Raw genomic sequence first — 13,497 nt, forward strand, 5'->3', positions numbered from 1 at the left:
ATCTTCAAATTTCACCTAGGTGAAAACAAGCACAGGACATTCAAACAGATTAAATGACTAATGGTCTTAGCAACAGCTCCCACCTCTTTTCAACTGTGGCAGTCCTGAGTATAGAATTGCAGCCGTAAACATCTAGATTCACTTATTTCCTATAAAGACTAGATTATTTATTATAAATAGTATAGTGTTTATAATGTCTATTAAATCTTCAGTGTATCATCATGGGACTCTTTCCTTGTTGGTTTTTGCTACAGTATCTTACACAAAGTTAGGGTATGTGGTCATTACAATTCCAATTTATACAGGATTTTTAAAGGTTTTTTAATACAAACAATAACAAACACTAATTCATACATATTTTTTTTTAAAAAAAACAGTAAATTTGGACAAGAAAGATATATTTTTTAGTAACCATGGATGTAGTGTCACTCTACACAAATATACCTCAGGAGCAGGTTTTAAACATAATAGAATTGACTTTAAATAAAAGACAGGCATGTAATAGACCACCAACCAGCTTTATTTGTGCATTAGCGGAGGTAGCCTTAAAGAATTCTTTTTTCAGTTTTCAGTCACAGTTTTATTGGCAAATATCCAGAACAGTAATGGGGTGTAAATCTGTCCCCGAGTTAGCAAATCTGTATATGGATCTGTTCGAGCAGGAACATATTTTAAATAATGACAACCATTTTCTTAAGTATATAAATGCCTACAAGGGATATTTGAATGATGTTTTCCTCATTTGGGAAGGTACAGAGAAGGACTTGTTGAAATTTAAGATGGATATTAACAGCAAGCACCAATCCATAAAATTCGATATGAATTATAGCATTTCACAAATTTCCTAGATATTACTGTGAAGAAACAAAATTCATCATTATCCACAGATACGTTCAGAAAAACAACAGATGCCAATTCTTTTCTAAAATTTGATAGTTTTCATCCTAGCTTTATTAAAAAAAATCTACCTTTCTCTCAGATGATCAGGTTGCGCAGAAATTGCAGCAACATAGCAGATTTCAATAAACAGGCAGAGATTTTAATTGAACAACTACTAGAAAGGGGCTATCCTAATTTTTTTTAAAAAACAGCAAAATATAAAGCTAAAATGACAGAAAGGAGATAGCTACTTGAACAAAGAAAAAAGAATATAACTGAAACAAGAATGACTATGCTACTAACTTTTGATGGATATAATGGGAAAATACAAGAGATCATTTTGAAATATTGGAATCTTCTATCTGATATTCCCAGGTGTAAAGAAAGGCCATTATTTGTGTTTAAACGGGCTCAAAACTTGAAGGACTTCCTAGTTCACAGTAACATAAATAGGAACACAAATCCACAAAACTATTCTATCTTGCATCCTAAAATTCTAGGGAATTTCCCGTGTAATCAGTGTAGTGTATGCAATAACTGTATCAAACTGCATCAATTTTTGAACCATGGTAATAATAAAAACTACACTTTAAGGGGATTTTTCAGTTGTAACACCAAGGGGGTTATATATATCATAAAATGCCCTTGTAATTTTTTGTATGTAGGTATGACAATGAGGAAGATTAAAATGAGAATCTGTGAGCATAAAAGTTGTATTAAGAACAAAACACAACATGCACCCCTTGTCAAACATTTCATTAGCCATGGACATACAGAAAAGGATGTCAAATTTTGGATTATGGAAAAAGCTACAGGAACAGGAACAGCATTAGAAACAAAACTAAAAAAGAGAGCTTTTTTGGATATATACTTTAAAAACCATGGCCCCAAAAGGCCTGAATGAAGATCTAAATTGGCTCCCAATATTATGACATCCAATGTGAAAACAGAAATTAGGGATTAACACAATGCCAGGTTTTGCAAGTAACAGCAAATATTTGTAATATGGAAAATAAAGATGTATAACAATGGTTTTAGCAAATGTCAGTAATCAATTGGATAATGAAATCTATGAATTCAGTGTTTGTATATCTATTAGCTTTAAAGTTAAGGTGGTAGAGTATAGTTTTCATGTTGAGTCATTACAAAATTATGTATTAAGTAATTATCTTATGGGATAATTGAAAACCAGCAAGATCAATCTTTCATGATACGACTTTAAGATAACTCCCACAGCTGAGTTCACTTAACAAGTAGTCCTTTTAAAATACCCTAGCAGGCATTTGCATTCAACCCTCATCGATTTCAAGGGGGTTTTACATGAATGCTGTTGATAAAAATTGTCCAGAGAAACTGGATAAAAAATGGTAAGTAATTTAATAAATAATTATTAATGGGAATGAAAAGATCTATCCCCATATTGAAAATTAATCTTTATTTTGGATATAGAATTAATGGAAATGCATCCATCTTGCACCTATTACTCTTCATCCAAGTGAAAATTTGTTAAGTGAGTGTTTTCCACTATCCCTTAAGAAAATTGTATATAATTTTTAACCTAGTCAGCCATATAAATTGAAGTTTTATGAATATGTTATTTACATTTTTATCTTGTATAGTATGTGTTTGAAAGGCCATTCATAAAGACACACAAGTTGAAACGCGTCTGGCCACAATATACACATCTTGCTCCATTGAGGCACAGATTTAAAATAACCAGCAGCTTATATGAAAGCACTATAGCAGAAGTGTGTATTCATTCACTAGTATGGACTAAAGACTTAGGCACTTTTGATTCAGGAGATTATTTTTTTTTATTTTTTTTAAAAAAATTCATATGTATGAATTAGTGTTTCTTATTGTTTGTATTAAAAAAACTTTAAAAATCCTGTATAAATTGGAATTGTAATGACCACATACCCTAACTTTGTGTAAGATACATTTGCATCGGGTACTGTTGATTTTGAACTTCAGATCTTAACATTTGTTTTTTGCTACAGAGCAATACAGCTACCCCTTCAGGATTGTGCCACAAATAGATTCCCAAACAGTCTGCTTAAAACGTGCTCTAAAATCATGTGAACACGAATGAATAATAGCTGCAGTCACAACTTCAATAACAAAGTAACTTAATGGCTTGGTAACAGTGCTCAGAAATGATAGTATGGATATTAGAAGCTTTGGCTAATAGGTACATATTCCTTCAAGTTGAAATAGGTCTTAACATAATCCCAAGCAGGTTTACTCAAGAGTAGCTGTCACTATTCAAGTAAATGTGCATAAGAATGTTCCTTATTTCATTTATTATTTCCTTTACTGTATATACCACTTTTCCTGCAAAGGGCTTAAGGTGGCATACGTAGTCCTCCTACTCCCCATTTTATCCTCAGAACAACTCTGTGAAGTAGTTTATGTAGGCTGAGAGAAGGTAACCAGCCCAAAGTCATCCAGTGAGCTTCATGGCTTAGAGGTTTTGAACCCAGGCCCTAGCCCAACAGTCTTACCATTGCACCATGCTGCCTTTGCCAGACCTGTACACAGCAGTACCTCCTTAAATCAATATAAATTATCCAAGTATACTTTTCTTAGTATTTTTTTCTTTTGGTCTTTTAAAACCTATTGAAATCAAAAGTAATGCAAATACTGTTAGCTGTATACTTTACATTTCCTCCCGAAGGCCAGGAGAGAGAAATATAGCTGGAGCTCTTCCAATAATTGATTGATGACATGGATCACTAGTGGCATATGAGGGGGGCAGAGTGGCAGTGGTGCTGAGGCGAGGTGGCAAGGTTGGGGGAACTTTTGGGGGGGTTGTAGCAGCCTGCAGGTGTGTGCCCACCTGTTGCAGGATAGCGATGCCACCAACCCTGAACTCCTCCAAACTCACAGGCACTTTGCCCCATCCCCACGCACTGGGTGGCAGTGCCGTCATGCTGCCACCACCGGGAGAGCACTGCTGTTGGCATAGTCTTGCAGTAATAGCAGTAAAGATCTTGCTTCTTTCTGCATATGTTCTCATGTGCTTTGCAGTGCAATCTCTAAACATGTTTACACCAGTGTTAGTCCCATAGAGTACAACCTTACCCGTGTAGGATTTATCAGCAGATCCCAAATGGAAAATCTTAAGGGTTCTTGATGTATTTAATGTACAGTCTTCGATTCACTAAACTAGGGGAGGGAAGACTTTAGGTTATGAATCTGGGATCAACCCCGGGTGTTACTAGAACCATAGAATAGTAGAGTTAGAAGGGGCCTGTAAGGCTATCAAGTCCAATCCCCTGCTCAGTGAAGGAATCCCAAGTTAAAACATGCCTGACAGATGGATGTCCAGCTTCCTCTTGAATGCCTCCAATGCTGAAGATTCCACCACATTCCTAAGTAATTGGTTGCATTGTCCTACTGCTCTAACAGTTAGGTAGTTTTTCCTGGTGTTCAGCTGAAATCTGGCTTCCAAGTAACTTCCTGTAACTAGACCCACAAGAGCCACCAATGACAGCCGCTGCAGAAGACATACCATGTCTCTGAGGAGCTGCTAAGCACAGGAGTTTATTTTCATGAACTCACAGTCTTTACACACATAGAGCCATTCCTAGTTTCCACAAACTCCCTTAATTCCAAAGTGGTGAGTGTCCTTTTTTTTTTGCTGTTGCTAAACAACTGAAAGTCAGAAACTCTTGTCAACTGACTGCAAATCTCCCATAGATCTACCAATAGATTCCAATCAACCTTCTGCCCACCCCCTGCACTAAACCATTTGTACAGATAGACATACCTTACAAGGTTGTTGTAGCATGATGTTAAGGAGTGCTTGCGAGAATGAAACTGCAACGACAGACGTAAGTCTCTTCAAAACAAAGAGGGCATTCTCAAAGCAATATCACCTTTCTACTGTGTACCCAAGGAGCAAGATGCTTGAAGGTGACTCCCCTTTTTCTTGCCTTGATAACCCAGCGGCCAGCCCCTCTGTTGTTGCTGCCAAGATGATATTATTCCTGTTTATATTTGAGTACTTAAGTGGGAACTTTCCATGTGATAAACAATTTGGTTGTTCTATCCCTTGATGCTTGTATACTATGAGTGTGTGTAAAGTTTTACCATTAAGTTTTTATATTACATTTAATATTTATTTAATATATAAGCTTGAGCTTGCTTCTTCCCTCATCCCTTCCATTCCTTTTCCTTGTGTGTCATGTCTTTAGCCTGAGGGGCAGGGACTGTATTACTATTGAATGGTCTGAGCTGGTGTAAGATAGCTTCCTATGGTCCTAAAACATGTACTCTTCAAGAACAGCCCAACACACCACATAGTGCACAAGTTAATCTGTCCCATTACAGAGAGAGGGATGAGAGTAGCAAGATTCCTCCTTTTAAAGCAGGGCCACAGCCCCTATAGATGCACTGGATAGGAGTTCCTGAACAGTCAGCTATTCAACCAGTGGGACCCTCCAAATGTTAAACTGAGTTTACTGTGGATGCACATACTGTTCCTATGGGAAGCACCAATATATTTTGATGTGCCTTGACTGGGTCAGGTCAGATATTATAGAGAAATGGAGGCATTGAATTGCCACCGGATGCCTGGCTCCTGATCCTTCCAGTTCTCACAGGTATGGACTTCACTGTTTGTTTTCCACAGAAGCACAATGCTCACAATAGGTGAAATGGGCACCATTTTAATACACAAAGACACGAAAAGCCAAAGGGTGTCAGAAAATTAGGCTGAGTCCATTTCCATTCATTTAAAAGTATTTCTAAACCACTATTTTGAAAAATTCTATGCAATGTACAACAGTATGAAACATAAGAACGGAATAATAGAAAGAGATGAAAATGCCAAACCCAAATGCCAGTGGTATAGAATTCAATCTTATGAACGAGAGAACGCCAGAGCATAAAGATAGCTCTTTACAGTATGTTTGAAGAAAATAACTGATGATGCTTCCTGCATGGGAGAGGGAATGGCATTTTAAAGTGCAGGGACAACAGCAGAAAATGCCTGTTTTGGGATCACTACCCTATGCAGTTCCACAACTAAAATTCCCCATGATGATCTTAGTGATCTTATAGGTCTATGCAGGGGCAGGTGGCCTTTCAGGTAACCTGGTCCCAAGTTCTTCAGGCCTCTGTCTGTTAGTAACAAGACCTTGAACATGGTCTGGTACCTGATCAGCAGCCACTGCCATTCCCTTGGCGCAGGTGTAATATGTGTGTGCCCATGCTCCACTCACCAACTTGGCTGCAACTTCTGGACCAGTCTGAAGGGAAGCCCTGCACAGAGCGTGTTACTGTAATCAAATCATGAGCTTACCAATGCATGAATCATACTGGCCAAACTATCCCTTTCCAGGCAGAGGTGACAGGTGCCCATAGTAAGCAGCAGAGATATCTAGTAACCATTCAGCACTGTGCTCCCACCAGCGAAAATATTAAAGGAGCTGCAGTACTGCAACAGTTCATCCTATCACTCACTTTATGTAAAAATGAGGCTGATTTAACATTTTAAAAATTGCCTTACTACTGGTGAATATATAAATGCTGAGAATGACAACTGACAGCCCTGCAAGCCCCATGTTTAATACTGCAGGTGCCTGGGGTGTTGAAAATAGTACAGGACAACCCTGCAGTGTAATTGTTAATGCTGCAGGTTAGAGGGTGGGGCTGATACTGATTTGGATTTTCAGTTTTCAGTAAAGGCTACCAGACTTAAATTGCCCCCTCAAACCCCACCCGGCCCAAATCCAGCGCTCAGTCTCCTGCTCCATTGGTTTGCATGCTGCCGCAGGGGTTGTACCTTTGATTATATGGAAAACTAATCCCCCCTCCTACAGACAGATATACCTAATAAGGCCTAATATGAACCCTCTTCTTTGCTGCTACCTTTTCCATGGGAGTGGATAGAATGATGGAATTGTTCGTTCGTTTTTATGGGCACGAGGGGAGGGGCAAACCCAACTGAAACCGGAAGTGTATCTGCAGCCTTCTTTTGTGTAGAAATCAGACCTGTAAGGGGGGGGGAGAGAGGCTGTGGGGAGGCCCCTCCTAAAAAAATTGTGTCCTCCTAATTTTTTTTTACAAAAAACCCAAATAATCTAATTTATTGCAGATTTTTTTCTGGCCTCTCCCTACTTCCTTTAATGCCCACCCTGAACTTTTAGGGTGGCTACAGGCCTGGTGGGAATGTGTGATCTTAAAAATTATTTTAGTTTTTAGGTATTTAAATAGGAAATATTGAAGCGCTCCTGGGAAAAACAGAAGGGAGTAGAAAAAGAGGAAGACCAAACAAGAGATGGATTGATTCCATAAAGGAAGCCACAGACCTGAACTTACAAGATCTGAACAGGGTGGTTCATGACAGATGCTATTGGAGGTAACCAATTCTTAGGGTTGCCATAAATCGTAATCGACTTGAAGGCACATAACAACAACCTGGGAACATAAACCTACGAGTGCCGACTTCAAATTATGGCAAGTAAACAAGCCACAAGCGCAACACTCAAGTGGAGCCCGAAGCTTCTGCACTCGGCTGATTGCTGGATTTGGGTTAGGAAAGGTCTCAGAGGCCAATTTAAGCAGTCTGGGCTTTGCTTAAGATCCATTCGAGAAAGAGCACGGTTCTCCACCTTTGCTGCGATCCTTTGTTAGGGGCCGCTGGACACGCTGGGTTGGAATTGGCAGCGGCTTCACTAAAATCCTGAATTTCTACCTTGACTTTTTTTATGGACGGTCTTCACTTCCGCACGAGAGGAGGGGAAAGGGGAAGAGTGAAACCGAAAGCTGGTCCCTACTTCTTGAATTGCAATCACGGACATTCCCGGGCAGTTGAGTTCAGCTCCACGCCTTTTTCAAGCCTACTTTATTCGGGGCCCAATGCTGACGTCGTGCCCCTCCCCCTCCCTAGCGTTTCTCGGAGTGGCTGGAAGTTTTGGAAAAGGTTCGGGCTCTTCCCCGGCCTGACCTATTTTGCGGTTTCTTCTTTTCGCCATTTTCCTGGCAAATGAGGACCGCGATGGCGAAGAAGACCGTCCGTGACCGCCTGGAGGACACCTTGGAGGAGTTAGCGGAGTACGATTTAAAGAAATTCAAGCTCGCACTCAGCTCGCTCCCGGTCAAGGAGGGCTACGACAACATCCCCAGAGGGCGGCTGCTGAAGGGGGATGTCTCGGACGTGAGCCATCTGCTGCTCAGTTACTACACAGAGGATTACGCCGTGCAGGTGACTGTCACGGTGTTGAACTCCATCGCCCAAAAGTACCTGGTGAAGAAGTTCCTCCAAGTAGTCGAGACCGGTAAGGAAAGCTGTTCCTGGTGGGTTCAAATGGGCTCACCCGAAAATGGGGTTAACGTGGGTCAAGTGTGTCAGAACTGCCCCCTCCCTGTCCAGTGAGTGTGAGTGGATGACAGTCAACAGCCTGTCTTGCATCATTGCTCTTTTCCTTTTCACCTTCCTGATTGATGATTTTATTTCATAATCTCAGGATTTAAAAAAACTTTTTATTTTATTTTTTATTAATTTTATTAAGGATTTTTATTAATCTACCTATGCATTATTATATTTGACTACAGGAAGTTCTTTGTAGTTTTTCTTGTGAAAGAGGCTCATTTCAGTATATTTTAAAGTCTGTTTTCATGATGTTTTAGAGTGTTTTTAGTGCTTTTGCTTGCCGCCCTGGGCTCCTAGTGGGAGGAAGGGCAGGATATAAATCTAATAATAATAATAATAATAAATTTTCATTTGCTTTACTGTTCTGTGCTTTTTCTAGGCCATCTTGATGGGTGCTTTGCTAATGGACCATGGCAACATGAAAATAGAAACAGAAATGGAAGCAGATCCTCCCTTTCCTCCTGTAAATGGTCTCCCTTTGAGAGAGATTTAGCTTCACTTCGTTCATTGAGACTAAAAGGCCTTACTTCATTCTCTCTCGCTCTCTCCACATCATTTGATCTCCATGAGATGCGATTCAAATATGAATCTACTTCAGCTAAAATTATCAATGGCAGAATTGTTACTAGAAAGAAAGTAGATGGAAATGTACAGGAGACAGTGGAATTTGAAGATGATGACCAGTCAAATCCTTTAGCTATAAATGGTAAGAAGCAGGTTCTACATTTAAATAACTAGGTAATCAATTTATGCCATTAACAGAAATTTTAAATATATTGCGTGGTGTTTTGAGCATTTATGGGAACGTGTTGGAAAGACTTCAAACAAGCACTTTCATTATAAATGTATGTACTCTAGCACAGATGTAAACAGCTCATTGGAACTCATGATACTGTTTTTCACCTTAATTGCTGGAATCGTGGCTAGAACAAGCATGTTAACATTCGCTTAAGTTTATCGGGTAATTTTTATTAATCAAAATTATAGGTAAAAAGCAATTTCATGTGGGTTCTGGGCCCATTTTCTGTGAGGATCTGCCTGTGCAGGGAAGAATCTGAGAATATATTTTTGAGAAATACCCAAGTGTATTGTAATATGGGCCAACAGTGTGATGTGACTGCAAAAAACCCAAATGCTGTTTTAGGCTGCATTAATAGACATATACTTTCAAAATCACTTGAAGTACTAGTTCACCTCTATTCAGCACTTGTTAAACCTCATCTTGAGTACTGCATCCAGTTCTGGACACCACACTAAGAAGATACAGACAAAGTGTAAAAGATTCAGAGGAAGACAACAAGGATGGTCTGGGGACTAGAATCAAAGCCTCATAAGGAGAGATTGAAAGAACTGGGCATGCTTTGAGAAGAGAAGACTGAGGGGAGATATGATAGCACTCTTCATGTACATGCATAGTTATCACACAGAGGAGGGCCATAATCACCATCAATCATCCTAGAGTGAAGGACACGGAATAATGGACTCAAGTTAGAGGAAGCCAGATTTCGACTGAACATCAGGGAAAACCTTCCAACTGTTAGAGCAGTATGACAATGGAACCAATTATCTAGGGAGGTGGTGGGCTCTCCAACACTGGAGGCATTCAAGAAGCAGCTAGACAGCCACCTGTTGGGTATGCTTTAAGTTGGATTCCTGCATTGAGCAGGGGGTTGAACTTGATGGCCTTATAGGCCCCTTCCAGTTCTACTATTCTATGATTTTATGGTTCCTTTTCCAAAAGATGCAATACTGCAGATTTACTTCAGAATTAGCCTTCTCAATTGTAGGTGTGCGAGTGTCTCTTCTGGAGGATTTGCAAACTTTTATATGCTCTTTCCAGCAATATAGAACTGGTAACTGGAAGTGAAATATTCTTACCTCAAACTCCTGCCCTAAATGTTAAAGTGTTTCTGATGGTGCATTTATGGTTTAACCAACTTAATAGTGCAGTCTATGCATACTTATTTGCAAGGTCAGTTTAAGATAGTTGGGAGCTCCAATGCAGTTCCCAAAGTAGCCCTCCCCTTTCCCTAAGAAGGAGCACATGAAATTAGGTACTGCAAAGTAAGTCTTCTGGTATCTTAGACTGACTATTACGGTACAATCTTTCATGGACTGCATACAATACTCTGAGCATGTGGAGTTTCAGAACTCTCAGCAGAACACACAAAATGTTTGCCAGCCTTGATAAATAAAAAGAAAATAATCTGAGCACGCACAGTTTCACCTTTTAAACTCACTTAATTCATCATTGGATTTGTTCACTTTCTGCTTTGGGCCAGTCACCAACTCTCAGCCTAACTTACTTCACATGGCTGTTGTGAAGATATAGGAGGAGGTATAAAATGGCTACAAAGGGAGACTTAGTGCTTGTATCATAGGCATCACATTATAACTCCTTTAAGCAGAGTAATGCATCTTTGTACTATAACATACCATGTTTTTCTGCCACCCAAATTATTACAGCTCCAAGGTTTCAGCCAATTTTAATCTCGCCTGATTATTGCACGTTTTAAATCTCATTTATGTTCACCTAAGTTTATTTCCAGGTTAGTTTGCACAGGAGATAGATTCCTAAGAGAATTATCTTAGACAAAGCAGAATGATCTACTTTCATTTTAAAAATGATTTTTTCTTACTATTTTACTTTTATAGTTAAAATAGTAAGGAAAAACATAGAGTTGGTATTTTTCCTAATTGCTCAATAAAAAAGCCTATGTTCCCACTTTTCAGTGTTCTGCCCCAATGGCAAAGCCACTGTGATAACAGAATTTTAAATATTGTAGAATAACGTGTATCTTCTTAAACATTTTAACACAATTAAATTATTTGATTTTGCAGTCCTGTACCCATGTACCTGGAAGTAACCCCATTAAACACAAAGAGACTTACTTTTGAGTAGGCATGTGTATTATTGCATTATACTGAATTCTTAATGAATGCCTGGATGTCGGCTCCTGCACAGCAGGAGGTATGCCACTTTGCCAAGTTTTCATTCTTCATTTTTTTTGAGGGGGAGGATTCTTTAACATCTGCTTGCACTTATGTTGTAGTATTTACAGAAAATAACTTCCAGAGAGTAACTGATCTCAGATGAACCCACCACTAGAAAGATGAATCCTGGTTGTTAGAAAGAAAGGAAAGGCAGACAATGGAGATTCCAAGGACTAGAAAATAAGCAGATACAGGAAGAAAACAGCACCTAAAGGGGAGAGGAAAGCAGCAGCTCTATTGGATCTCAGGGATTCCTATAGCCTGATGTCCCAACAACTCTCACTTCGTTCATTGGCTTCATTCATTCAGTCCTGAAAGATGGGAGCAGCCAGGTGGGCTCGTCTCACAGAAATCACTTAGAAAGTTGCCTGCATATTTTGCTTCATAACTTTCCTTCCAGGAGGGCTGGAGACTTTCTTTTTTAATGAAAGTTCTCAGTCACTTTTAGGCAATTGCGCTAATATAATCCAACCACACTCATTAGGAGATAAATCCAGTGTTGGACTTCCTACTAAGTAACTGCATAAAATTGCAGCCTAAATACATACTGTCTCAAACCAAGGCTTTACAAAGTTAAACCTGGTAAGAGTATTTTCTCATTTTTGTTATTTTGCTAACATGTTCAAAATGAAATTCACAGGAATTTGTAGGCACTGAAACAATGGCGAAAGGGAACCCTTTTCAATTTGGTTTATTCCTTGTCATCACAAGCAGAGTGCACAGACCAGTGCTGAAGAGAGGCTGGGTATACTATATTTCGGGAGCTGCCAACGTTCACCAGTGGACACCAGTATGCAAGCCAGTATGTCCAATGGTGTCCATGAAAGTTCTCAATAAATATCCCATGAAAAATCCACAATGTGTGAGAGACTGCTTGCTCTTCCTGCTCAGTTCCTGTTTACACTGGCTCACCCTGTCCTCCATTGTGAATATGCCTCTTAAAACAATGCCCACATTTCATCTGATGCCAAAACTGGAAACCCACTCTACTTTCTTTTCCAAATAGAGGAAGTGGCAAAGAGCTTCTCTCTGTGAATGAATATGGCAGTGGCTGATAAAGGTGCCTTTTTTCCTATTGATGGGGGTCAGGTCTGCACCACTTTGTGGTTCTGTCTTTTTTCAAATCTTTTAGATGTGGCAGCCGTTTTGCATTATGCCACACACCGCACAGCAGTCACAGCTGCATAAGGGGGTGTTGTTTTTTTGTTTTTATAGTATGATATATTTGTTGTTGTTTTTAACATTGTTGTAAGTTGCATGGAGACCTTCTGGTAACAAGCAATTAGTAAATCTAATTAATAATAATAATTTTGTGACTGGTGCCCATGGCACTTTCTCAGAATTCTGAAAGTGTCCACTGGCCCAAAAAGGTTGGTGACCCCTCTGTATGTTGGATGTTGTATCTGGCGCAAGCAGATGCCCAGGATGCAGAACAGTATAGTGACAGGCTAGATGCCAGTTGAAGCAATGAGCCGGACAAGCAATAAGTTTTAAGAGTCACTTTACTGACAATAGAATATATCACAAGCTCTCTCTATATACAAACTCCTCGACCCCCACACTCTGCAAGTGTCTGCTGGCCCTCTATATAGATAAGGCCAGCTGCCCGAGCCTAGGTTGCATAGCAACGTGTCCTTGAAGATGGCTCGAGCTCTGCCAACTTTCGCTTCTAATCCACGTAGCTCACTTGTGGAAATTTAACCTCTGCTTCCTCGGTTTATCCCCTAATAAACTCTGTCCCTGCAAATTCTGGAGATAGGCCATCACTTAGACTAAGTAAGGCTAGTTTTATCTGTCCTCTCTCTCAAATCAACAGGGCCATCTGCAGTTATAACAGAGACAGAAGCTATTGCTAATCTCCGGAAGTTAAGTAAGAATGTCACGGATGTAATAGCTGGAGAGGTATCTCGTCTTCTAGAGGGGAAAGAGGACCAGGTGGGAGAGATTTCATCAGGAAGAGCCACCAAAAGGTAACCACAGCACTTAAGCAATGAGCAGAAGCGTTGCCAAGAATCACACTGCTTTCCTGGGCAACTTGCCAAAGGCCATGCTAACATCAGGGCTGCAACTCAGACTTCTGCTGTTCTGTCTGTCCTGGTGTCGTGTTTTGTATTATGCATTTCCCTGTAAATAATGTTGCTTTGCCCAAGTATGGCTTGGTGTTTAAGTGTCTCAATAGTAGGAGCTGAAGCACCCTACAGCAAGGGTGGGGAACCTCTGACTGTGAGCCTGATTAGGCCCAG

At 39.9% G+C, this 13,497-nt stretch overlaps 1 protein-coding gene across 6 annotated transcripts in view; it reads left to right on the forward strand.

Moving 5' to 3' along the window:
- Positions 1-2,076: 2,076 nt before the first annotated feature.
- Positions 2,077-13,497, forward strand: part of LOC133365897 (receptor-interacting serine/threonine-protein kinase 2-like) — a 43,759-nt gene continuing 32,338 nt past the window's right edge. For 2 of the 6 annotated variants that reach the window (XM_061588326.1, XM_061588327.1), the window contains exons 1-3: positions 7,086-8,165; positions 8,640-8,966; positions 13,071-13,224. In XM_061588326.1, the coding sequence (XP_061444310.1) occupies positions 7,874-8,165; positions 8,640-8,966; positions 13,071-13,224 (773 nt within the window). In that variant the 5' untranslated portion in view covers positions 7,086-7,873. Of the gene's footprint in view, positions 2,247-7,082; positions 8,166-8,639; positions 8,967-13,070; positions 13,225-13,497 lie in introns of those variants that run through there. The other 4 variants (XM_061588328.1, XM_061588325.1, XM_061588323.1 and 1 more) reach the window with 4 other exon arrangements.

The sequence above is a fragment of the Rhineura floridana genome, chromosome 11 (assembly GCF_030035675.1).
Source record: "Rhineura floridana isolate rRhiFlo1 chromosome 11, rRhiFlo1.hap2, whole genome shotgun sequence".
Taxonomy (NCBI): Eukaryota; Metazoa; Chordata; class Lepidosauria; order Squamata; family Rhineuridae; genus Rhineura; species Rhineura floridana.